This window comes from Barbus barbus, assembly GCF_936440315.1.
Source record: "Barbus barbus genome assembly, chromosome: 1".
Lineage (NCBI taxonomy): Eukaryota > Metazoa > Chordata > Actinopteri > Cypriniformes > Cyprinidae > Barbus > Barbus barbus.
Genome location: NC_136729.1, coordinates 19,449,087 through 19,476,364, shown reverse-complemented (window position 1 = coordinate 19,476,364; position 27,278 = coordinate 19,449,087). Strand labels below are relative to the sequence as shown.

Genomic DNA, 27,278 nt, shown 5'->3' with positions numbered 1-27,278 from the left:
GAAGTTGTTGTTTCTTTATTATTGTAATAGCTTTTGCTGTCGAACACTGAATATTGTTATATTGAATGCAATGGCAATATTTGTGTTCTTTTGTCGTAAACTCTGATAGGTGTTAGTTAGTAGGTGATAGTTTTAGAGTTATGTTTTTCTAAAGCTAAAAAATTCTAATGAAGTTTATAGAAGTCTGCTGTAGAGGCCACAGGATAAAAAAAAGAATAAAAAGCTATTTGTTACACACTTTCTCGCAATTCAGAATTCTGAGAGAAAAAGTCAGAATTGCTAGATAAACTTTACCATATCAAATTTATAGTAATTTATATCAGGAAGTCGCGTAGAATTTGTTTTACATAGTTTAATTTCATGTGAGATGGGTGCCCTTAGTAAAACTACTCAAGTTCAATTTAGGGATTGTGCCAAAATAGGACAAGAACTATTTTATTAGTAACAGAATAGCTAAGACAACATAATTTCATAGAAATAACAGCTGCAAAAAATTAAAGCGCATCGAGGCTGAGAAGGTCGTGGTGGGATGCAGATCCGTCACTCATGGTGCACCTCGGTGTCGGACAAACAAAAGAAGTGTGGAATATGTTTAGCACCTAACAGCAGCGGTTACGGGGATGATGAGACGAGGAACGATGATCGTGGCCGCACCTCTCGTTTCTCATGCCAGCTCCGTGTGTCTGCTGGGCGGCGATCAAACGGGCAGGGCAGCGCTTTTCACAAGCGGAGATAGCTACTAGACGAATCATGTCTTTTTTTTTCTTTTTTTCTTTCCTCGGTTCTTTTGTTGTAAGTTATGCTATTACTCTTAATTTATACTAGCATAATGTATATCAAGCGCTCCCTGAATGCAGTCTCTGGTTTATTGCCAGTCAAGCACAAGCACGCTGCACCCGTCTAGAGTGATAACGACGCTGATCTGATCATAAAGTCTTTCAGAGTCACAGGGCTCAAGTCCAAGTCAAGTCTCGAGTCATTGCTGTCAAAGTCTAATTCGAGTCTCAAGTCTTCTTTAATTATGTTGAGTCGAGTCGCAAGTCATCAAATTTGGGACTCGAGTCCGAGTCAAGTCTCAGTCCACACCCCTGGTAATACTGAGACACTAATTTGGGCAAAGAGCACTAATGACTTGTTTAAGACTTAAAGCTAAAAGTTGAGGACTTGCAACTCGACTTGGACTTGCCTATTTTGACTCGAGACTTGACTTGGGACTTGTCTGTCTTGACTTACGACTTGACTCGAGAATTGAATGCAAAGACTCAAGACTTACTTGTGACTTGCAAAACAATGACTTGGTCCCACCTCTGATAAACTGTGAGATTAATCAATTGAGATAAATTGAATTTATTTCTCAGAATTGTGAGAATTTTTTTCAAATTCCGTGGCAGAAACGGGCTTTCATAGTAGTGTCTTTTAAAAATAAATAAATAAAATGTATGTTTTTGTATAACAAGCGAACCCATAAAGGGCACATACAATCCGAAATGTGACCGTTAGAGTCTGGAGCCTAGATATGTATGTTTTTCTAGTTTTCAGAACTAAAGACATTTGTGGAGCATGCTCATAATATGGTGATTGTTGATAAACCAGAGTAGTTCATTTGTGCCCAAGTTTTCCATGGTGTGTTAATATTGCATTGTTTTCTACTACACTGATGTAATGCAGTCACAGGGGAACTGAGATTTTGGTCATATTCACTGCATTACAGTAGCATTTCTCTCCATTGCCCCCCTGTTTTCAGTAAGGAGATCTGTGACCCAGAAATTGGTGGGATGATTGTCATGTGTCCACTCTGTGATAAAAAGTGCAGCTACTGGAAACTCAACTCAACGTGTCTGTCCTCCTGGGTGAGAAACATTGTAGATTCACTGTTTGAATCATAAATAATTTTTCTTTTTCATAGAATGATCTTTTTTCCTTTAGCAATCTCATCTATTTGATAACGAGGGGACTGTGTTCTTTGCCATGTTCATGGGCATTTGGGGTGAGTGCAATCTTTTTGTTTAAAATACTAGCTCAATATCTCCATCTAGTGGTTAGAAGGATATTGCTAGTCAGACTCGGGATCTAATGACTGAAATATTTGCAACTGCGCATGAAGGATTTTTAAAGTATTCATATTGTCACATAATTGGTCACATAATTTGTTTACTAGATAAATTATGCTCCTTCATTGTAAATTTGTGTATGGTTTTTGAAAATGTATCTTTAATCACTCGAGGGTAGTGTTGCATGTTGATTATCATTTACTGAACACTGAATTAATTTCACACAGGCCTCAAAATGAGCTCTGCTTATGCAGTGATTTGATTAATCAGAACTGTGTGAATATTTCTACGCCCAGTACACTGTGTACTCGTAAATTAGAAATTGTTTATTTAGCTTCTAAAGTTTTGTAAGACCTTGTTTGGGTAAATCCAGTTTAAAGAAGAAAACAACACTGTGTGACACCATAGGGTTTAAATAGAATTGGTATTAAGTGTGAGCGTGATACTCCTGAGTAATGTGTTTCTTAATTCTTCTGCTCTGTTTCTTGCTTTCTTTCCCTGGGTGCTTTGCAGTGACCCTGTTCCTGGAGTTCTGGAAGCGGCGGCAGGCCCGTCTGGAGTATGAGTGGGACCTTGTAGACTTTGAGGAGGAACAGCAGCAGCTACAGATCAGGCCAGAGTACGAGTTGAAATGCACAGGCCGCAGACTCAACCGCATCACGCAGGTACCTGCAAACATCACGGCGTGATTATTAAACACATGATCCTGCATCGACATCATTTGTTAGTCATGAAGCTAACATACTTTTTAAACATTCATAAGCCTCACTCTAATCAAAACCATAAGCTACCCTTAAATTCAGAATGGAATAGGTGGAGTTATTTGAGCAATAAAATACATATGACATGAAACCTAATTAAGGGTCAAGTTAAGTTCAAAGAATTTCTATTAGTTTGTCTGGGATATTTGAGAAATCGACAGTGGAAGAAACTAGTGGTAGAATTGAGGTCCTTTTGGATGATAGGCAGAAGGTAAGTAAACAAAAATCATGTCATAGAAGTAATAAATCATCAGTATAAGTATAATAATAAAACTTTCCATTCCGTATTGCAATGTCAATAGTATGTAAATTAATGGTTTAGTTCCTCAGAAATGCTCTGGTTGAATGAGAACATGAGAGAAGACTTGCCCATAAGGAGCAGATAATTGCGGGTGCAGGATGAAAACCCACAAATCAATTGTTAAAAAGCTAATGATCTGCACTACAAAAGCTCCCGCTAGCAGGATGTTTCAGGCGTATTGCTTTTTCAGATTTCAAATGCATGCCAAGCCTTTGTCAGGGGTGATTTGTGACTTAGAATCTGCCTGACATCTTTCAAATAATTTGCATGATCTGAGTAAATATTTGCATTTGTCTTCTGCCTGAACCGGTTTTTGCCACTTCAGTTAACATACCATTATAATCGTGGCAAAGGAAAGTCTTGCTCTCAGGTCTTTGCCATTTTAACTATTGTTCCATGTCACAAATGTTCTCAATATAAATTCAAATTTATGTAAGTTTTTTTTGTTTCTCAAGTAAACACTGAATGCAGTTGTAGCTACTTAAATAATGTCATATAACTAATAATGTCATATAAGTAGTCCAAATATACTTTTTGTTATCGCTGAGTTGTTTTAGCTTTACTGACTTTAGGGACAACAGGTTTTAATGTTAAAGAAAATTTTTATGTTTACATGAAATTACAAAGTCCAAAATATTTTACTCTGTGGATAACTAGCTAGAATATGTATGAAGATAGCATATGGGGTCGATTTATATTTCATGTCAACTTTGCCAAGGCTGCGTTTATTTGATGAAAGATACAGTGAAAACGGCAATATTGTGAAATATTATCATGATTTAAAATAACCATTTTCTATTTTAATGTATTATAATTAAAAATGAATTTTACTCCTGTGATGGAATAGCTGAATTTTCAGCAGCCATTACTCCAGTCTTTAGTGTCACAGGTAGAAATCATTATAATTTGTTGATTTGCTGAAGAAATATTTCCTATTGTAATCAATATTGAAACCATTGTGCTGCCTAATAGTTTTTCTAATAATTTTTCAGGATTCTTTGATGAATAGAGGATTATTTATTCGATTTATTCGAAATAGAAATCTTTTGTAACACTATAAATGTCTTTTGTGCAACTAAAATTATTATTGCATATTTGCATAATAAAAACTAATTTCTTTTCTTTTTTTTGGAAATATTACTGACCCCAAACAGAACATCATTTCCAATATATTGTTTATCTTAGTCATTTTTATTTATAAAAATCATAACCATGTTTGCAGTTGTAGTTGAACTCTAGTCTAATTATAGTGCTTGAACTGATGACACATTCTTTATGCTAACAGGAAATGGAGCCTTATCTTCCTTTCCCCAGCAAGTGTGCCCGATTCTGTCTGTCTGGAGCAACGGTTCTCTTTTGGGTGAGTTAGTAAGCTAAACAGTGCAGCTGTATTATATAGATTAGGTTGTCAGTTATTATGATTGGTCAGTTACCTTTTGCAGCCAAATATTATTGTATGTCCTTTTAAACTGTATATTAGACCTTCTGTCCCTGGCAACCAGTTTCTTACACTTTGCTAGCTCATTTAAACAAAGATCAATCCGTTTAAAGTCATTCCCTCTCTTTGTGTTTTGTCAGACGTGTCTGATAGTGGCCTGTGTAATGGGAGTAATCGCTTATAGATTAGCGGTTTATGCAGCGTTCGCCAGCGTCATGAAGGACAGCCCCACCAGTAAGATCCAGCTAGTGGGATCTCTCATCACCCCTCAACTTGCCACCTCTGTCACGGCTTCCTGCATCAACTTTGTCATTATCCTCATCCTCAACTTCCTCTATGAGCATGTGGCCATTTGGATCACTGATATGGGTGAGCGAAAACCGCATCCTCACTTCACACAAGAAATTAGAGCTAAGATATGTTGTAAAATGCATTTCAATCTCTCGAAAATGGTTTATAACCTTTATAATATAATTAATATAGTTTATAAAAATTTATGTGTCCACTTATTAGTACCTATGTAATATGCTGAATACTGTACAGTCAGATGGCCATCGCAAAATTACAAAACCGTGTGCATTTGTTTACTGATAATGACAGTTTGACTGTACATTATGCCTCACGTATTTGCTCATCTGTTTGTTGAGCTGTATGGAAAATTCTTTACTATCTTCCTCATTTTAATTTTTTTTATAACTCTCAGAGATCCCCAAGACCCATCTGGAGTATGAGAACAAGCTGACCATGAAGATGTTTATGTTCCAGTTTGTGAACTACTACTCTTCCTGTTTCTATGTGGCCTTCTTTAAAGGGAAGTTTGTGGGTTATCCGGGAAACTACACTTATATGTTTGGAAAGTGGAGCAAGCTGAGAAATGAAGAGGTGAGACTGTCTGAAATATCATTATTTCAGAGAACCTAATGTTTTTCAGCTGAATATCAGAATAAGTAGTTCTAACAAGACAATATGCATTTTTATATTAAGTGTGCCCCTGGGGGCTGTCTGATTGAGCTGACCACACAGCTGCTTATCGTCATGGCTGGAAAACAAATGGTTGGGAATGTCCAAGAGGCTCTCTTGCCGTAAGCATTACATTGAAATTTGACCTCTAAGCATATTTATTTCACATGTTTTTAATAACTGTCCTCTAGGCACTATCCATATCTTAAAAAAACAAACAAAAAAAAAACACACAACGGTCCCTTGTGCCTGTGTCACAGACTTCTCAGAAACTGGTGGGGCAGCAGGAAAGGGCGAAGTCATCCAGAAAGTACATACAGTAGATGGGAGCAGGACCACGATCTGCAGAACTTCAGCCAGTTTGGACTCTTCTATGAGTATCTGGAGATGGGTACGATTTTACTCCTTTGTACATGTTGGAGTTATTTGGTGTTCATATACCAAAACAGTTAGTTATATAATTAATTTATATAGCTTATATTGTTGTTCAATCAGATTTTATTTTATAAAACACTCGTCAAAATGTTTTTTTTTTAAAGAAATGTAACACTTTTATTCTTTTAGGATGCATTACATCGATCGAAAGTGACAGTGAAGACTTCTACTGTTACAAACCTTTCCATAAAAAAAAAAAAGCTGTTATTTTTTTTTACTTTCTATTCTAAAGGATTCCGGGAGAAAAAAAAAAAAGATTCGCGGTTGCCATAAAAATATTAAGCAGCACAACTACCATTTTTACCATTGATACAAAATAAGTTATGATTCTTCAGCACCTAATTAGCATAGATTATCACGTGACACTGAAGACTGGAGTAATGGCTGTTGAAAATTCAGCTTGCAGTCACTGAAATGAATAATATTTTAAAAATATTAAAATAGAAAAGAGTTATTTTAAATTGTATTGACATCTCATAATATTGTTGTTTTTACTTAATTTTTTTATTAAATAAATGCAGCCTTGGTAAGCATATGAGACTTATTTTGAAAAGGTAACAGAAATCTCACTGACTGTGTATGGGTTTTATTTACACTATATATTCAAATAATATTTCTCAAACTTTTGAATGATAGTGAACACATTATTTTTTTTATAGAAATGATCAAAATAGATTGAAGTCACGTGACGTGCTCATGAACCTAGTCATACTCGAGTAGAGCTCTGTACGTTTGGCCTCTTTTTTTCGTTTTAAGTTTTATTCATTGGTGGTGCTTTACCTGATGGCATGCAGTCGTAAACAGCAGGAGTTGTCTCCATCGGCTTCTCTGATTAAGAAGAAATCCAAGCCACCGACCGCGAGCGATATGATGGACAAGATGGCGAACACTGTTACTCGCTTTGAGGACATTCTAAGAACCGAGTTGACGGCGATGCGGAACGAGTTCGCTTCTCACATGTCAGTTGTTCAGTCGCTATGCTCTAAACTAGATCTTCTTACAGGGGAGATGAGAGAACAAAAGAAACTTGTAGCAGATCACGATAGGGGTGTTGCCGTGCTCGAGCAACAGGTTGTGGACTTGCAGGATCGCAATAGGTGCAGCAATCTGTGTCTGGTCGGATTGGTAAAAAAGGATGACCCTATGGGCTTTTTGAAAGGATCGCTGCCGATGTGGCTCCCTTCTCTGGCGGGCAAAGAGATTGAACGTATGATTGTATGTTTAAATTGTCTTGTAAAAACCCTAATCACCAAATGATTCATTGGAAATTGCTGCATAGGGTTTACTTGACTCCAATGAAATGTTTTTATATGAATCTGTCGTCTTCTCCTAAGTGTAATCTCTGTTCCCAAGGAGTTTTAGGCACATTTTTTTGGGGGGAGTGCCCCTCTCTCTCACCTTTTTGTACTCTGCTCTGACTGGACCTATCATATTTGTTGGGTACTGAGATATGTTTGACTCCACGCCATTTTTTCATAAATGACTTTTGGTACTGCACCTTGTCAGTCCAACAAAGATCTTTACTGTTAGCTGCTCTCACAACAGCAAAAAAATGGAATCCTCCTCACACAATGGACAGACGAACCTGGATACACAGTTATTTGTTGGACATTCTCTCGACGGAACTCTCTACTTCTCGTATACAGTGGTGTGAAAAAGTGTTGGCCCCCCGTTAAAACATAACTGTGGTTTATCACACCTGAGTTCAGTTTCTCTAGCCACACCCAGGCCTGATTACTGCCACACCTGTTCGCAATCAAGAAATCACTTAAATAGGACCTGCCTGACAAAGTGAAGTAGACCAAAAGATCCTCAAAAGCTACACATGTTGAGATCCAAAGAAATTCAGGAACAAATGAGAAAGAAAGTAATTGAGATCTATCAGTCTGGAAAAGGTTATAAAGCCATTTCTAAAGCTTTGGGACTCCAGCGAACCACAGTGAGAGCCATTATCCACAAATGGCGAAAACATGGAACAGTTGTGAACCTTCCCAGGAGTGGCTGGCCGACCAAAATTACCCCAAGAGCGCAGTGACGACTCATCCAAGAGGTCACAAAAGACCCCACAACAACATCTAAAGAACTGCAGGCCTCACTTGCCTCAGTTAAGGTCAGTGTTCATGACTCCACCATAAGAAAGAGACTGGGAAAAAATGGCCTGCATGGCAGAGTTCCAAGACGAAAACCGCTGCTGAGCAAAAAGAACATAAAGGCTCGTCTCAGTTTCTCCAGAAAACATCTTGATGAGCCCCAAGACTTTTGGGAAAATACTCTATGGACTGACGAGACAAAAGTTTTACTTTTTTGGAAGGTGTGTGTCCCATTACATCTGGCGTAAAAGTAACACAACATTTCAGAAAAAGAACATCATACCAACAATAAAATATGGTGGTGGTAGTGTGATGGTCTGGGGCTGTTTTGCTGCTTCAGGACCTGGAAGACTTGCTGTGATAAATGGAACCATGAATTCAGCTGTCTACCAAAAAATCCTGAAGGACAATGTCCGGCCATCTGTTCGTGACCTCAAGCTGAAGCGAACTTGGGTTCTTGGACAATGATCCAAAACAATGATCCAAAACACACCAGCAAATCCACCTCTGAATGGCTGAAGAAAAACAAAATGAAGACTTTGGAGTGGCCTAGTCAAAGTCCTGACCTGAATCCTATTGAGATGCTGTGGCATGACCTTAAACCGCGGTTCATGCTCGAAAACCCTCCAATGTGGCTGAATTACAACAATTCTGCCAAGATGAGTGGCCAAAATTCCTCCACAGCGCTGTAACAGACTCATTGCAAATTATCGCAAACGCTTGTTTGCAGTTATTGCTGCTAAGGGAGGCCCAACCAGTTATTAGGTTTAGGGGGCAAGCACTTTTTCACACAGGGCCATGTGGGTTTGGATTTTGTTTTCCCTTCATAATTAAAAATTTCATTCAAAAACTGCATGTTGTGTTTACTTGTGTTATCTTTGATTAATAGTTCAATTTGTTTGATGATCAGAAACATTAAAGTGTGACAAACATGCAAAAAAAAAAATAATCAGGAAGGGGGCCAACACTTTTCACACCACTGTACATGGATCTAATGTGAAAACTGTTAATTCGTGGCATTCAGCTTTTAATGTTGTCTTCTTTTCTAAAATTTTTAAAAATAATTTTATTGTTATTTATCTATTAATATTAATTCATGTGTTTATTATTATTTATGTTATTAGTTTTTTTTTTTAAAGGTTTACCAGGGGGTGGGATGGGTTTGGGTGGGTTTTAAATTTGTACAGCTGCTTTTTGTTTTGCACTACTGTTCCACAAAATAAAACTCAATAAACAGTTGTTAACAAAAAAGAAATGATCAAAATAAAGAAAATTACATTATTGAAAATAAATAAATAAATAAAAAATCTTTATGCTCCTATTATAACAGCCTCAAAGAAGAGAAGTGGCTAGATCTTCTGATCTGACGGGTTTCTGTGAGCATTTGTCAGTGCTTCATCAATTAAGCCAGTTGTTTCCTGTGTGTTTTACAGTGATCCAGTTTGGCTTCATAACACTATTCGTAGCCTCTTTTCCACTGGCCCCTCTTCTCGCCCTCTTCAACAACATCCTGGAGGTGCGAGTTGATGCTTGGAAGTTTACTACACAGTTCAGAAGGCCAGTGGCAGCGAAGGCTCGCAACATTGGAGCGTGGGAAGAGATCCTTAATGTGGTGGCCATCTTGTCCGTGGTCACAAATGTAAATGCAAACTGTTTTGTTCTGCTTTCTATTTTGACTCATCCTGTAAATTTTACTGCTATGTAAAATTGGATGTGGCTTTAACTTTATTCTAAATATAGTTAACTAAAAAGCAGCTTTAGGAAAATATTGCTTTAGTAAAATCAAAAGATACTTAAAATCTATTGTTATTTCTTTCTCATTTGCATTCGAGGCTTTCATCATGGCATTCACCTCAGATATGATTCCTCGCCTGGTCTATCTGTACGCCTACAACCCAGGCGAGGCCAATATGAAAGGTTACATCACCAACAGCCTCTCCATTTACAACATCTCTCAGATCCATATAGATAACGAACCCGAAGCTGGAGAAAACCCATCATGGTTTAACATCTCTACCATCACAACGTGCAGGTGTGTGACCGCCTAGTGAGAATTCTAGTCTGTATTAGATGTACACATATATATGCTAAATTAAGAGCATTATGCTTCTTTTTTTTTCCCCTAGGTATCGGGACTACAGATACGCTCCTGGGCATAAAAAGCAGTACACACACACCATGCAGTTCTGGCACATCTTGGCTGCTAAACTAGCCTTCATCATCATTATGGAAGTAAGAAATTTGCATAACATAAAAATGCTTCTAAATTCAAATTAGGAAACAGAGTTAATACTGTATAGTGGAATATGCAGGGAAATTTAAAATGACTATAATATAAATATATAAATGTATTTCAAATAAATGTAGTTCTTTTGAGCTTCCTGTTCATCAAAGAATCCTGAAAAATGCATCATAGTTTCCACAAAAATATTAAGTTGCAAAATTTTGAACATTTGATATTTGTTGAGTACCAAATCAGCTTGTTACAATGATTTCTGGAGAATCATGTGTAGTCTGGAGTAATGGTTGCTGAAAATTCAGCTTTAACATCACAGGAATAAATTACATTTTAAATTATACAAATAGAAAAACATTATTTAAAAATTGTTGCAATATTTCGCAATGTTACATTTTTACTGTAGTTTTGATCAAATAAATTTTCATGGCTTGGTGAGCATAAGAGACTTTTTTCTAAAATATTAAAAATCTTACTGGCTCCAAAATTTGGAGTTAAATTTTTTTTTTTAAATTTAAAGGGAAGAAAAAATTGTGCAGTAATAGGAAATGGAGATTAGAACTGCATATGAGGATTTCTGTCCATAACAATTAGCACAACACATCTTAGTAAAACTTTGTCATGAGCATTGCTTGTAGCATCTGAAGTCTAAAAAGAAAATAAGCTCAATACAGGAACAATGGAAAGACATGTACTGTATGAACATAAATATTAGCTATTTGACAGACTTGGATGTGGAAATTTGATTCTATGAACACATGATGACTGTTCCTCCGTTTCCTCTTCTTTCTCAGCACATTGTATTTGTGGTAAAATTCTTCGTGGCGTGGCTGATTCCAGATGTGCCGGCAGAAGTAAAGGCCCGTATAAAGCGTGAACGCTTTCTGGTTCAGGAATACCTGCACAACTACGAAGTAGAGAAGCTCAAGATGCAGCTGAGCCAGAGTTTCTGCCTGTCCACAGAAACGGCCTCACTGCTGCCCTCTAGTCCAAGTAAACACCAGGTGCTTTCTGAATGTACTTGAATGTCCCTGAACCCACAGGACTACTCACATGTACTATACATTGCAAAGCATGGAGTCATCGAATCTTCAGGAAACCTTCATACATTTTATTGCAAAAAAAACTGCCTGCCCACATCCAAACAACTGCCTGAACTTTTAGAAAAAAGCTTGAGGTTTGTTGGAAAACATTGCCGCTTTCCTCTGTGTTTCTCTCAAATGTCTGGAGTGCACTTATATAAGTTCACTTTTACAAAGGAGAAAGGCTTGTAGACAGATCACAGAAATTTCAACGGCAAACCCTCTGGAATGCGGCTTGCTGTTCAAGTTGCCTTCGAAGCAAGCTGCTGTGAATTCAACTTCTGAATAATCATTTATGACCATTAAAAGACTGAAAATATTTTAGAAGGCAATAAGCTTTTATGTCTGTCCAGCTTGTTGCTGTTATATTTTTTGAAGGCGTAATCTGCATGTTTTGCCCTGTATGTCTGACTGTGAAAGAGGTACATGTAGAGTGTATTGTTTGTTGTGGGCATATGAGATTTAACAGTAATAAGTTGTTGTCCATTTTACCACTGTGGATATTTTCTCTTATGAAACGCACTGATAGCTGAATAACTATCAGACTATATCATCATTTATGTAGTGCTTGCATTCATTTGTTTCACATAATATTTATATTTTATTATTGTTATTTTTAATTAATGCTATACCTTGCAACCCACACATTTTATTCTGTGTCATATTACATTGTTATTTTCTTCAAGGATGTATTTTTTTCATCAGAATCATCATATAACAGATTTCTTATCTGGCTGGAAGGATTGATTTGACCAGATTAAGCTCTATAATCACTTGCTATATGTTTTCTGAAACTCAAGCCATTATTCATCACCTTGTTGTGAAAGAGTCTGTCAAGGTTTGCACGTACCACATATCTGAGGTTAAATGTGACTAGGAGGACACTAGTTTTTTCATTATATTGTTTCTCTGTAACTAATTTCTGCACAAATGCAGGATTAGTTTGTATTTTTGTGATCCGTTCCCCATAAATCGGGGACTTTGATATTCACTCTGATAACTTAATTTGATATTACAGTAGTGCTTGGACAAATTAATTCAGTGAAACAGACATGATTACCATACATGTCAAGACCAAGAAATTGCCTCTAATGGTGTATACATGCAAAAGGACAAATATAGATATATAATATATATAATACACAGTTTTGAAATGAGTGAATAGAAGGAATCAAGTGTCCTCTGCTGTATTACTAACCTGGTGAAAAGAGATTTGGTTCAAACATTTTGAGCTGCACCATCAACATTTGAGATGTTTGGTTAATACATTCTGTAGCACTGTTGATGAACACTATGAACTCCGCACCAATCATCCTCCATAGGGACTCCACATGTTTGAAAACAAGCAACCGTGTTGATATTATGTCCCAAGAGTCTGTCTGTTTTTAAAGTGTCTTATAAACTTAACTACACTTTTTGTGAGCCATACCTGTTTATTCATGTCATTTCACAAGTGTTATAAATTCTCTACATATGTGTTTTTAACCTGTCAAGTGATTTTTGCTGTAATTTGTCAATCTTTTATGGATAATACAAATACAGTTTACAGAAATGTTCAGAATATTGTGTTGCTATAAATATTTGTTATTCAAAACAAAATTCATTATATATGTAGCTACTCTAAGCTAAATGTGAGTCTTTTCATGATACAAATATTTTAAGAAGTTATTCACTTAGTTTAGGATATCTTTGTGTTCAGATGAGAACGTCACACATGCATTTGCCTTAATTGCTGTCATACAACACCTGTGTGTGTATGTGTGTGTATATATATATATACTGTGATTTATATATATATATATATATATATATATATATATAAGCGAGAACGTGCCAAAATAAAGTGATTTAAGTATACTACACGTGTTTAGCACTTGTTGGGCGTCCTCTGCAAATAATGTAAATGAACACAAGATGGCGCCTGCGCTTAAGCGCTCTCTACAACCTGTTGTGTGAAGCTTTCTAGCACGCAGAGCGTCACAACTCCTGTAAAGAGGTCTGTGATTCAGCAGGATATCAACATAATAAATACGATTTATCAAAATGCCCCGACAGCATACCCCCTTCATTATCCTCAACCATTAAAAACTGACTTGATTAAAAATTAGCTTGCATCTGGACTGTAGGCTATAGGCTTCAAATTCGACGTACGTGTGAATAAAATAGCAGTTTTTATTTATTTATTTTTGCTGTGAAGGACAGAGAAGTGCGAGGGGGGCTGCGAGGTATGTATGAATTATTAATACGCTTTCCTTCACACCAGCACAAGCACTTGGAGGGGGAAACACCCCTCATTCGGTTTCCATAGCACCGCCCCCAGGAGGATAGCACGGCCTTTGATGGAAAACAAGCAATAGGCATAAAAGCACAAATGTAGAAACTTGAAATGTCAGGTCACGTGCCCTTCATATACGCACCGAAAAACTATCATTTGTCGGTCGTGGAACATATTTCAGATCATTTGAGGACAAAATCAGAGAACATGTGCATGGAATATGAAGATTGTCCGCCCTCTCTAACCCCTCCCAAAGCAGTGGCACTCTGGCGGGAGTGAGCGAAGGAGTCGCGGCGAGACTGTCGCTGTCCTTGGTGCTGAAAGCCATTCACCCCTGAAGCTACTTCACTGTCACTTAGCACCGAAAAAAAGTCACAGTGCTTTTCAATTTTTTGCTCGTAATTAACCATACGTCGTTTTTTAAATCCGCTTTTTTTTTATTTGAAGCGAACATTAATTGGTTGACTCAAATCTGAGATGGCATCGCGTGCTCTTATCGCGTGCGGGGCAGTTTATGAGTTTATAATTATGAGTAGACAGAGCCAGAGCACTTCTGATATCTCTCTTGTGTAGGCGGATTTTTTTTTTCTTCCTTCGCTCTGTGAACACCGTCGTGAATTTTCATCATCTGTTTTACTGAATCATTGATCCGCTGGGTATTGGTCCGGTATGCTCTGTCATCTCACACTGTGACATGGTACTTTAACATTACCGAGAAAAACGAGGGATTATCACATTTGGACATGGAGACTCCGAGGGAGCCTGGTTTTATGCCCAGCAAAGAGGGATTTAAGCAACTAGCGGGGAAGACACTGGGACACTTGTACAAGTAAGATATTTTAAAAATTTTTAATTGAATCAATGAATTTTGCGTATGTTGTGGCTATAGATAAATACGCTAACTACTGCTATAGCAGAACAGAAAAATTTGCAGCCAGTTTAGTCTATTCAGTAACGAGTTTCCCCAGTCGGTTTGGAGACGTGAAGAAAATTATGTAATTCTGCATAATCGTGAGAGGAAGGGATAGAAGCATGCGAGTTTTCCTATCTTTGAAGGTTGTCATTGTAATCCGGCGACTAAAACGCATTTACAATTGAATAGTAATCGATTGATAGTAATATATTCCCTGAGTGCAGCTTCTTTTTTTAGAGACCATTCGCATATTCCCATAATACCTGCCAAAAAAAAAAAGGAAAAAGATTGAAACCACGTGAAAAAAATCGGGTTGCACATAATTATTTCACGTTGATTTGATGCTCCTTTATATCGAGTAATTTTTTGTGTCTCGTAAAAAAATCTTTGAAATTTATGAGAAGAGTAAAAAAAAAATTATAATAATAATAATAATAAAAAAATTATTACTGATTTTAATAAATATTTCCTTTTTTTTCGTTTGCTTATAGATATTTTGTGGTGTCTGCGTATTTTCCAAAATATTAGGACATTGTCTCTTATTTGTCTTCTCAGATTAAAAAAAATTAGTTGACAATTAAAGTGCAATTAATGTGCGTTTTATGCATTTTACATATACAAAGGATCACAAAATACAATTAATTTTATTCCCGTCGCACTTTATTATAAAAATCAAATGCCTGAAATGAAATTTGTTATTTTTGTAATACAAATATGTAAGCTACATTTTGATGCACATTAAGTTATAAAATTTATCTCAACACAATATGTATTTTGATTATCTAGTAAATAACTGTATGCAAATATTTATGTTTATGGCTCTGGTATAATATTAAAGTGTTAGTAAAGTTCGTGAATATCAGGGGGCCTGCGTGACTGTAAATAAGGTGAAGGTGAAGGGAATGCTGCAATGCGGTACAGCAGCAAACGAAGCCTGTGTGAAGTTTACATAAAAATCCTTGCATTGAAAAAATAAATAAATAAATAAATTATGTAGGCCATTTTAATGACCATTGTCTAAATCTGTTCGTGCAACCTAGAGCAGGCTACTAGTGGGGAATGTAAATTCAGTTAGGCCTAAATGTCAAAATAAAATCTTGATTCGTTTGTTCCTAACTATTATTGTCTAAAGTAGCCTAATAAAGGTGGATGAAAGTCCTATTAATTGGTTCTTCTGGACTGTAGTCGTTATGCTATAAGTGTCCTACAAGGAGTCTGACGGTTCTCTTCTGAATGATGCAGAGTGTTAGAAAAGCGACAAAAACCGGGCGATAACATCGAACTGACCGAGGATGGACGGCCTGCTCAACCCAAAGAGAAAAAGGCACCTTTGTGCGACTGCACGTGCTTTGGACTTCCGCGCCGCTACATCATCGCCATAATGAGCGGCCTCGGGTTCTGCATCTCCTTCGGTATTCGGTGCAACTTAGGCGTGGCCATAGTGAGCATGGTGAACAACAGCACCATTCACCTGAACGGGAAGATCATCATCAAAGAGGTTTGTGCGCTTGGCACGCTAGGATTTTATAAGTTCACGTCAGCTTCGTGACACACCCCTCACGAGCGTGCATGCACACACAGACACACATGCACACTGGCTTCACTTTGTCTGGAAACTGTACAGAATTTAAGAGCACACTGACTTATGTTTGTTTGAAAGAGGCTTGAGCAGTGGATGCCACTGCTGGATGCCCCACTGCTAGCTTGGAAAATATTGAAAACAAGTAGGCTACTCATGCAAAAAAACATTTGACCTTCGTTACTTGAATGTCACCGGCCTCAAATTGATTAACTCTTCAGCTGGAAACTAATCCTGCGCGCTTGTCATTTCATTTTTTTTTTTTTTTGTGCACAATAATCAATATATATTTTGTTTGCTGCTCTGAAAAGTAAAAGTTACATTTTCCCCCTGAAATATCGAATGTACATTATTATAGCCAATATTCCTATATTTAAATCTTAATAGAGGTCTATGGAAACGTGTGCATTCACATTTTCAATTGTCCCTGGCCTTTTACAGATAGGATTAGCAACCTGATATTTTCTGTTTCTCTCCATTAGAAGGCAAAATTCAACTGGGACCCGGAAACAGTTGGAATGATTCATGGCTCATTTTTCTGGGGTTATATTGTGACGCAAATTCCCGGAGGATACATTTGTTCTAGATTGGCGGCAAACAGGTAAAGCCCTAGGAATTTATTTATTTATTCAGATAATGATGATGATGATGATTGTTGCTGTTGTTGTTAACTCATAATGCAACAACAAATAATCGCCTTTTAAATCCTGTTTGGTTTATATAATTTCCCAATAGAACATAAATAGAAAATAGTAGGCTACCTTATAGATGAAATAGCTCCCTAATGTTAACGAAAGAACATAAAGTAAATTATTTAAAAATATTCTATAATAATATTTCGTTTTATTCATTATAGGCTAATATAGGTGTTATTTTAGTTTCTTATGGATCACGGATTTTTTTTTTTTTTTGTCTTGTCAGAAATGCTGCAAACCGAGTCTTGTATAAAAAAGCTGTAAAACATCTGCAGCTTACGTCCTACGTTATTTCCAAACCGGCAGGTACTGTTACAGGGACTGGCCAGTTCAAATTGGCATAATGGAGAAACTCGCCAGCATCTCCATGTGTTCGTCAAAAATGAAACTTCGTGTTCTCTTTCTGAGACGTTGAATGTATTATATAATGTACAAGGAGATTTAAGGAGGAGGTCTCAGTCATGTAAGACGATAATAAATATTTGAAATCATTAAAAATCATATAGCGGATGATTACAGCGACAGTCACGGCCGAATTCGTACTTTCAAATTCAAGCTGCAAAGCTGCAAATATTTGGTTGAGTAAGTAGTGCTTGGCGAACAGTACACAGTAAGTAGCTTGGCGAACCATGCTGTATTATACCAGGGATGATTATTCATAGCGGCGAATGGAACTGTACCTGTCATTGGAAGAAAAAGGGGGTGATGGGAGGAGCTAATTTAGCAGAAGTTCAATGCAATCTTATTTATTTATTTAATTATGTTGCAAAGACTCTTGTAAGGTCACACATTTCTTGTGAAAATATATGTACATACATTTTTTTTTTAATGCATTATTACAGTTTATACTGAGTTTATTTTGTCAGAAAAACGAACAAAAGAGAACGATCTTTTTGGTAAAAACGTCCAAACCAACCTTTACAAACTTGCTTCTCCCGTTCTTATTTGAAGGTCATGATCAGTTGCAAAGAAGGCATATGAGAAATCACTGTTGTGGTTTTATCATTCTAATATAGCCTATCCTAATAAAATATCAACCTTAGGAATTGGCTACTATTTTTATTCAAGCGTTCAAGGGGGGAAATAAATAAATAAATCAGCACTGCAGACAGGCAGAGAGCGAGCGAGAGAGAGTTCATTGTTATGGTTGATCAGCCTGCTTGTGTTTCCAGTGTTGTGTGACTGGCAGAGTGAACGCTGACCCGTCGAGTGAGTTGTAGGATTAGACTGTGGGAGCGGGTCTGTGGGGCATTCTCCACCTGTTAATGAGATCCCGGGGGAAGCGTGTCTAATCTGCTCAATGAGGGGGGCATGGCAACCAGCCCCAGACATGTTGCCAGAGGGTTTGGCCGTACCTCATCTATCACACAACCATTTATCAAAAAATAAAACTGCCATGTCGGTATAGCTGGAAATATGTTTACAGAATTTGTGCTCACTAAAACATCTTTCTCTGTTAGCTCAGTAGACTACGTCAAATATTTGACTTAATTGTCGTTGCTGAAATTATTCAACAGTTCTCAGTTCATATTTGGGCGTGATTGAGATCTAATAGAATCAGCGAGTCTCGTGCTGGAGAACTCCCTCAATCCGATTAGCGAGTGCCGGTGGGAGAGAGGTGAGGGGTCTCCAGCTCTACAAGACGGGAGGAAAATTGGAAATAAATGGAAGGCCATATTTCCTCTGTGGCGGTGCTGGCATCACCAAAGGCAACGACGCTGTTGCTGTTTTTTTCTTAAGAACAGAAAGCAGATATTTGAATTTAATGTTATATTTGGGTAATAATATGGTGTGTGTGCGCGTGTGTGTGTATGAAGAAATTGATTAATCTTTTCTCTCAGCGATAAAGAACTTAACAAAAATGTTAAAATAATACATAGCCTAGCTGAAACTCGGGATATAATTACATACAACTTTCACAAAAAATATTATATATATATATATATATATATTTTTTTTTTTTTTTTTTTTTTTTGCAGTCTATAATAATGTGTCTATAATTCAGCCACGTTTCCATCTGTTATTCAGGGTTTTTGGCGCAGCCATTCTCCTCACATCCATATTGAACATGTTCATCCCCTCAGCTGCACGTGTTCACTATGGCTGCGTCTTATTCGTCAGGATATTGCAAGGGCTTGTAGAGGTAGGAAAGTACGGTTTTCTCTCATTGTAAATGCTTGTTTGCTAATAACGATCTAATACCATAACTATCTATAGGTTCCAATCTAACATTTGGGCTCTTGCCTTTGGTAGATAATGTCTAAAAGAAAGAAAGAAAGAAGAAGAAGAAGAAGAAAATAAAAACAATGTTGGGAATTCTTCCTGGGAAAAGCCCAAAGCCCTAACAATCAATTATGGCCTGAGGATATTTTTGTGAGAATAATAACCCAGGCTTTGTCTTTAGTACAGCCGTATTGATCTGTAGAGGCGCTTATATGTGTGTGAAATAGACAACTAGATTACTTCCATCACGCCAACAATGTATATTATTCTATTCGTTAAAAAAAAATGCATTTAAATAGATTTATGTTACGTAACTTTAACTATTGCTTAAGATTTGATCCTAATTTGAAAAATTGTCTCAGCACATTTCTTTGTGATATAGAACTGATGTGCATTATTATTGTTTTTCTAGGGTGTGACCTACCCAGCCTGTCATGGGATCTGGAGTAAATGGGCTCCCCCACTGGAAAGAAGCCGTCTAGCCACAACCTCCTTCTGTGGTAATCTTCATTCTCTTTAAAGCAAAATAGTATTAGTGTATTACTTTAGTATTACTTTATTAGTGAATAATAAAGAAAACCAATGCCATTATATTTGTTTTGTTGCTACCTTAGTGCCTCATTGTGTGCATGTTAAAATTTAAAGATAAGTTTGTTGTCTATCCTCAAGAATTCTAGGAAACATTATTTATGCATGAACTGGATTTTCCTGTGTTGTTTTAATGCATATTCTGCAAATGGTTTGAGGCATTCAGAAAGCTTCTTCTTTTTTTATTTTTTAAAGACAATTTATTTCAGAGAAGTCTTTTATAGTTATCCCTCTCAGTTGTTTTTCTTCAATTTAAACTTCTCCTCTCCTCTTCTGCAGGTTCCTATGCTGGAGCTGTCATTGCCATGCCTTTAGCTGGGATCTTGGTGCAGTACACAGGCTGGTCATCGGTTTTCTATGTCTATGGTAAGAGTGTTTTTTGTGTGTACCGTATGAGCCATGGTTATGGTGCAAACCATCATCGCATGAGTGTGCTTAACGGTCTTGATGAGTATATTTTAGTAAGTGTCGTATGGATTAACTCACCGATGCTGGGTATTGATCTTTCCTCTGATGCTGCCATGTGTCTGTCCTCTGTGCTGACACTGAATCTGCTTGCCACTGTGCCAAGAATTGGCACGTCCTGTCTGGAAAGCAATGAATTGTAATCCATTTAGTTATATGATGAGTTTTCAGTCAGCCCATCTTCCTGTCTTCTTCTTTTATGAAGTTTTGTTTTAAGACCAATGTCTAAGAATTGTTTGTTTCCCTTTAGGCTGTTTTGGGATTTTCTGGTATATGTTCTGGATCTTAGTGTCATATGAGAGCCCAGCTGAACATCCCACCATCACGGCTGAAGAACGCTGCTACATCGAGGAGAGTATCGGCGAGAGCGCTAAGCTGCTAGGCCCTGCAGAAGTGAGTGATCGCAAACATAATCTTGCTCCACTCTTTTGGCTGGAATCTCTGGAATATAGATGGGGTCGGATAGCACAGAAGAAAAGGCTTGTGTGTAGGATTCAAGTCCTCTTTTAAGAGATGTTTTGACTAATGGCATAACATCCCCTCTCATGCAAACCTATAATTAAGGACCACTCTATAATTATCTATAATTATAATGCTCATATGTTGCTTATTGACACAAATCTACTTCACTTATACTATGGTTGTGGCTTGGAAGGTTGTCCAGTTTAAGAGTTCAGAGCAAATTGTGCATTGTACTAAGAGTGCATTTCTCTTGACGTCAGGCTAATAATTGACACAAAAAATGGGAGAATTTTTATTTTTAAATTTGTAACTTTCTTAAAGTCACGATGAAATGGAAGAGGCAACAGATATTTTATTCTGTATTTTGATGTACATCTAAGTGTCAGTGCCGTGTTGAGCCTTTGCGGGGCCCTGGGCTAACGCAGATCTGTGCGTCTGTTGTTGATTGAGATGTGGGTGTTGCTTTCAAAAGTGATGCAGATAAACACAGGCTTGCAGTTTAAGGGGACCAAATGATCGGAGAAGTCCTTCATGTGACATCAAAAAGAAGTCCAGTTAGGGCATTTTGATTATACATTATAAAGTTAATAAAAAAAATTAAACATGCACAGAAGAACTGTTTACAATAAGATATATTGTTCATTTAGAAAATTCATTTAGAAAATACATAGGGTGATTTTTAATTTCATATCGACTGTAAGATTAAGAGCTGAGACAAACCCCTCATTCTCTCACTCTTTCATTTACAGTTACTGTGAACAAGACATTGCTGTAGTTTAAAAGTGTAAAGCTTAATTTTAGTTTTGTGATTTTATAGAGGGTAAATGAAAGCACAGAGCAAATTTTGTCAGGATGCCTTGACAAATGAAAAGATAATATTTCTTTGGTGAGCACACCTTTATGTATACAATTATTATTTTGTAAATACTTGGCATAATTTTGAGGTAGAGGACAATATTTGCAGTGTCACTACAGGTAACTAAAGAGTGATTTTCTTGCCATGGTGTTATATGGGGACAACTAATGAAATCTGTAAGTTGAAAGTACAAACAAAGGCATATCAGAAAGGTCTTTTAAAAAATATTTATGTTATAATTTGATCAAATTAGTTAGCCATTTTGTCTCAGTGTGCATTTCTCTGGACTTTGGTCTTCTTTGGTGTAAATGCCATGCACTCATTCATGCAGAATCAAGACATAAATGCTAAAAACATTAACAGAATGGGTATTATTGTAAAAGTTCCCTCCACATGTTGCTATACTCCTTTCTCTTACAGAAATTCAAGACACCTTGGAAGCAGTTTTTCACATCCATGCCTGTCTATGCAATCATTGTGGCCAACTTCTGCAGGAGTTGGACCTTCTACTTGCTGCTCATCAGCCAGCCTGCATACTTCGAGGAGGTGTTTGGCTTTGAGATTAGCAAGGTAATTTCAGTTTACCTTTCATATTTCACATTTGAATTGGTATTTGTTTTATACAAACTGGAAAAATATAAAAAATTAACAATTACTTAATCAGCAGTCAAGCTTTATTTGGGTAAAAATGGCTAGCCTTGGTGTCTAAGTTGCAAATGATTTTTGTCTATAATTCCAGTGTGCATCAGTAAATGGGTGACCTTTGTCATTCCCTAAGGTCTGAAATAGGTTGATGAATTATTCATTGTGAATAGTTCATAATGAATAATTCATTAATCATGTATTGGTGATTTAAGTCTGTGCTCGCATCTCATTGTGCTCGTTTTCTCACCTCCTACAGTTAAACCTTCAATCATGTCTTTACATCTAGTTACAGTATTAACACACTAATGGTGAATGTTGCATGCCAGTTTGATTGAGTTTTTTGGAAGACATTTATTTATCAGATTATCTATTGTAATTAAGTAAAAAAAATATATATTTCAGATTTTAAATTGGACCCTTTTTCTCTTTTCTGTGGTTCAACTACATCCTGTAATGCCACAATATCAACTAACATTGGTCAATGGCTAATGCATTCATTCTGTAGAGTGTTTTGAATAAGATCCTTCTGCTGTCTTATTCAGGTTGGCATGCTGTCAGCCCTGCCCCATCTGGTGATGACCATTATCGTACCCATTGGGGGACAGTTAGCCGATTTCCTCCGTACCAAAAACATCCTGTCTACTACGACAGTTCGGAAGATCATGAACTGTGGAGGTGAGTGCAACCTACTGCAAGAACACAACCGGAATGACATAGCTCCTATATGATTAAATTCTGTTTAAATCCATGTAAACTAGGATCATCATCCTAAATATTAATAGTCATAGTAATAATCATATAATTGTCTATTTTAGCTTAGTTTGACTCTCCACTTGTGTTTATCTTTCACAGGCTTTGGGATGGAGGCCACTCTATTGTTGGTGGTCGGTTACTCACATAGTAAAGGAGTGGCCATTTCGTTTCTTGTGTTGGCTGTCGGCTTCAGTGGTTTTGCAATATCAGGCAAGTCTTTGGGGAAACAATATGTCTGATTTAATATTTTGCCTTGCAAACCTTTTATACACAACAATGACAAGAAAAAGCAGTAAAATAAAAAAGCAACCATCCACAGCCAGGGAACACCACAACTAATGGCTTATTTTTGACAAAATACCATGCTCTCCTTTTATCACTCAAAAACGGTCTTCCTCCGCTGCAGCTTGGAAGGAATAAGTCGTTCCGATGGACTTTTTAAATAATTCATACACACTGTCCCTTGAGAGCAGCCTCACAGGCAGCACATCTAGACAGAGCACTCAGTGAGGGAGGGGCTAGAGACTCATCCGCTCTACAAGATGGCTGCTCTTTCTATTTTTAGTCTGAATCTCCAACATCATGTTAGAGAGACTGAAAAATGTGCACCCTTGATGCAGAACCAAAATTTGTAGATTATACAAGAGGAATGCAGTGGTTTGAAAATGTCATTCTGTAATGTGGTTTGTTGCAGTGTTATTTTAGTGTCATTGATGTACTATTATAGTTTTTATTAATATTTACAATTAGATTTTATTTGTATTTTAGTTTAAGCTTTAGTCATTTTGCTTTAGGGTTATTTTTGGCATTTTTTATTAGTTTTCTTTTAAAAAAATTTTGTAGTAGTTTTTAAGTATTAGTTTGTAATTTTAGTTATTCATTTTATTTTTAATTTAATCAATAGTTATTTTAGTGCTTCAACATAAACAAAAAAATCATATAATATATATATATATATATATATATATATATATTAATACAAAATATAAAGTTTTTAATGTTTATTTAATTACAATGAATGAAAATGCTTTTTTTGTAGTTTTAGTGAACAATAGTAACCATTGTAATTAATTCAGCGCCAAAAACAGAAAAAAAGTGTAATCTTTTACAGTTATTTCAATTTTGTCTGATGTTAATGTGATGTATACCTTCATTGCCCATCAGGTTTCAATGTCAATCATTTAGACATTGCTCCTCGCTATGCCAGTATCCTCATGGGAATCTCTAATGGAGTGGGAACTCTGTCAGGAATGGTGTGCCCTCTTATTGTGGGAGCCATGACCAAACACAAGGTAAGACACCTTAGATTTTCAGAATTTTCTTTTGCATTCTAGATGGACTGGATGGGTCTGATCTTGAATGAATGATGTTGCCTCATGGTGGATTAGAAGGTTGAGTTGTGACACTTGCGTGGTTTGAGAATCACAGCAGATTTGTTATCTTGATTTTGTTTGTTTGTTGTTCCAAACCTGATGTATTATTATACCTGAAATATAATATTTTTAATTTTTTTGGTGATTTTAAATGATTTCATGATCTCTCTGCCTACTTGTTATTCATTGCCAAAAGTGCTCAGATTTATCAGCATAAAGCCTATGTTTATTTCATGTGTTATTCTTGCAGCTCCCAGGAGTTTCTTTATGTCAATGAATTCCTGACAACTCTTTCTTCCTTTCAGACCCGAGAAGAATGGCAGTATGTGTTTCTTATCGCTTCCATGGTACATTATGGCGGTGTAATCTTCTATGGCATCTTCGCCTCGGGGGAGAAGCAGCCATGGGCAGATCCAGAACAGACCAGCGAAGAAAAGTGTGGCTTCATTGATGAAGATGAGCTAGCTGAGGAAACAGGGGACATCACCCAGAGCTACAGTGCCCTGGGAGGTCCAGCCAAGTCCTATGGTGCCACTACGCAGTTGAACGGCGGATGGGCACAAGGATGGGATAAACGAGAGGAGTATGTACAGGAAGGTGTGGAGGAAGGGAGTTATGGATACAGGCAGGGTGGGGATTACTCCTAGACCTCGCAAATACACACTATCACACACACACAGACACACACATGATGCAAACAGCTATACATAACATTAAGTGGCGCAAAAAATTATTTGGATGCACTTGGACCCAAGTCACAACTGAAAATGTATAAATTCCATTGCATTAAATAACAAAATGCAAGTGCAATCTGCAACACATCTGCAATTTGTCTTTCTGTGCTTTTCTTTAGTGGGTGTATGAAGTGTCCTCATTTTGAAATTAAAAAATATATGTATGTAGCTATATATAAAATAATATATATGATATATCGTTATATAATCTAATATAACAAACTTGTTTTTGTAAAATGTTTAGCTTTAAAAAAGTAGCATTTTTGTTATCTAATCTAATGCAATGACATTTCTACATTTTTAAGTACAACTTAAGCATCCAGATACGTTTTGGAGCCACTTTACATACAACACAGGATAAAAAAAAAATACTCCCACACTGTAGATTTTGTAGTGTCTGTGAGTTCTGAAAAAAGATGATCAATTAACGTAAAAAAATAAAACATTGTTGTATGTTTGCACAAATTTAAACGATCAAATCCTACATTTAAATATGAATTTAAATGAGTCAGTTAAATAAAGGAGATATTACATATCAAAATTGGCAGACTGTAAATATTGTATGTATTAAAACAGAGCAACGTTATTTCAAGTGCAATCATGTGTAATATTGTGAAACCGAGTTTTTCACCCCATTATTCCGAGCCTTTAACCGGCTTCCAGAACCGAGGCTCTGGAGTCATTCATGGAGAAATACTGCTGTAGAGAATTCCAACCAAGCAACTGGTTTCCACTGTCTTTTTTTCTGATTGCACTGAGAGAGCTGTACAATGTACTTTAACAGCACAACAAAGCAAATTTGTTTATACCTCATGATGTGTTACTCGTCCATTGTAGAAGTCACGTTTTTGAGAGATTAAAGAGGACTTTGGTCTTTGACACTGCAGAGAAAAAGCACAGTTTTTTAGATGATGAAATAAAAGCAACAAAAGTGTTTCTCAAACTCAGCAGGCTGTTTCAGTCATATCCGTATATATATATATATATATATATATATATATATTTGTTTTTTTTGTTTTGTTTTTTTTGGATGGTGCTGTTCAATTTGGTGTTTGGTGTAATAAATGAAACTTGGGAAGGGGTTCGATTTTAGATAATTGGAATTGCAAGAGCTACAAAAAGCAAAAGCACAGGGTGTCAAGGCTATAGACTCCTTAATTTCCATGCCACTGTTTTAACTCCATGCCATTTTGACATCTGTGAATGTTAGTTATGCATGTCAAGGTTTTTTTTTTTTTTACATTGACTATATTGTTTTACTTTACTAAACTGTTACTGTTGTGTCAATTTCTTTGCACAATTAACCAAAGGTAACCTGTAGTGTGTGATTTTAGCTGGGATAGGGCAAAGATTTTCCATTAAGATAACAAGGGAGAACCTGTGAAAAGGGCTGGTATAGTCCTAGCAGCAGGTAATAACCATATTCAATATACAAAGCAATAAATCTATGGTAACAGTTACTTAGCAGTCACTCGTTCAAAAATATGTAACAGATTAGCACATTTAACTGTAATAATTTTGGTTTAAGTGTTTTTGTGATGACAATTAAAAAAAGAGAAAACATTAAACAACTAATGTTAATATATATATATATATAAATATATGAAAATATATTTAGATTTAGCAAGAGTCCAGTGCAACTCTCTTTACAGTGACGAGTTTGTGCGCTGGACCCACTCACCAGAAGAGAATGATTCTTAAGTGCCGCCTGCAGCTGCTTCCTGTGTGAAACTCTTACCGGGGTCCTCAGCTTTGCAGGCGGCCGCACCTCTATAGTCGTCCTGTGTGGTTGCCAGTGGTTGCTTTTTGAGAGTATGTTGTTGTCGGGAATCCTTTACGTTAATCCTCTCTTTTTGTCCTTCCCCCTTGTTTCTGGTCTGTGTTTTGTCTGTGGCTAGAGAAGCGCTCCCTTGCATTTTCCCACTACTGTTGCAATATTCAGTGACACAAGGATTGTGTGTAAAGGTATTCAAAAATCTTCAAAAATGACAGTAATTTGCCTGATGATGTTGAGGTAACTTATTCTTGTTTCCTGCCTAAGAGTGACGTGTGAATATATGGCTTCCTTTGCTGTGTTACTGTAAATGGAGAGGTATGTTGATGTGAAACTGAAATGCTCTATATAGCCTTTTTTTATATAAAATTATGGCAAAATGTACTTGTCTGTGTTGTTTTACTGTGATTCCATTAAGCTTTGCAGGCCAAAGACTCCCTGCTTAAAATTGTGTAGATTTTGCTTCCAATATTGTAGATAGATAGTAAACAATATTGGTTTCTGATTACAAAGTACTTCGTCCAGCTGCTGTACTGTAACTCTGCATGTATGTAAATCATATCTAAAAGTTTTTAGCCCCAGCATTGGT

At 36.7% G+C, this 27,278-nt stretch overlaps 2 protein-coding genes across 3 annotated transcripts in view; both read left to right on the top strand.

The window, feature by feature from the left end:
- LOC306874134 (anoctamin-5-like) overlaps positions 1–12,913 on the top strand; it is a 35,509-nt gene extending 22,596 nt beyond the window's left edge. For both annotated transcript variants that reach the window (XM_079423934.1, XM_079423935.1), the window contains 12 exons: positions 1,745–1,850; positions 1,927–1,987; positions 2,565–2,716; positions 4,399–4,473; positions 4,692–4,920; positions 5,255–5,433; positions 5,536–5,633; positions 5,772–5,902; positions 9,470–9,675; positions 9,869–10,068; positions 10,163–10,268; positions 11,067–12,913. In XM_079423934.1, coding sequence (XP_079280060.1) covers positions 1,745–1,850; positions 1,927–1,987; positions 2,565–2,716; positions 4,399–4,473; positions 4,692–4,920; positions 5,255–5,433; positions 5,536–5,633; positions 5,772–5,902; positions 9,470–9,675; positions 9,869–10,068; positions 10,163–10,268; positions 11,067–11,297 — 1,774 coding nt within the window. In that variant the 3' untranslated portion in view covers positions 11,298–12,913. The remainder of the gene's footprint in view (positions 1–1,744; positions 1,851–1,926; positions 1,988–2,564; positions 2,717–4,398; positions 4,474–4,691; positions 4,921–5,254; positions 5,434–5,535; positions 5,634–5,771; positions 5,903–9,469; positions 9,676–9,868; positions 10,069–10,162; positions 10,269–11,066) is intronic.
- A 1,459-nt stretch (positions 12,914–14,372) lies between these two features.
- LOC306844708 (vesicular glutamate transporter 2.1-like) lies at positions 14,373–24,828 on the top strand (the record flags this gene model as incomplete). Its single annotated transcript, XM_079377050.1, has 12 exons — positions 14,373–14,458; positions 15,785–16,040; positions 16,604–16,722; positions 18,845–18,959; positions 19,452–19,539; positions 19,907–19,993; positions 20,343–20,485; positions 21,831–21,980; positions 22,598–22,730; positions 22,908–23,018; positions 23,973–24,100; positions 24,487–24,828. The coding sequence occupies 12 exons, from the start codon at positions 14,373–14,375 to the stop codon at positions 24,826–24,828; spliced, it is 1,758 nt and encodes a 585-aa protein (XP_079233176.1).
- Positions 24,829–27,278: the final 2,450 nt, after the last annotated feature.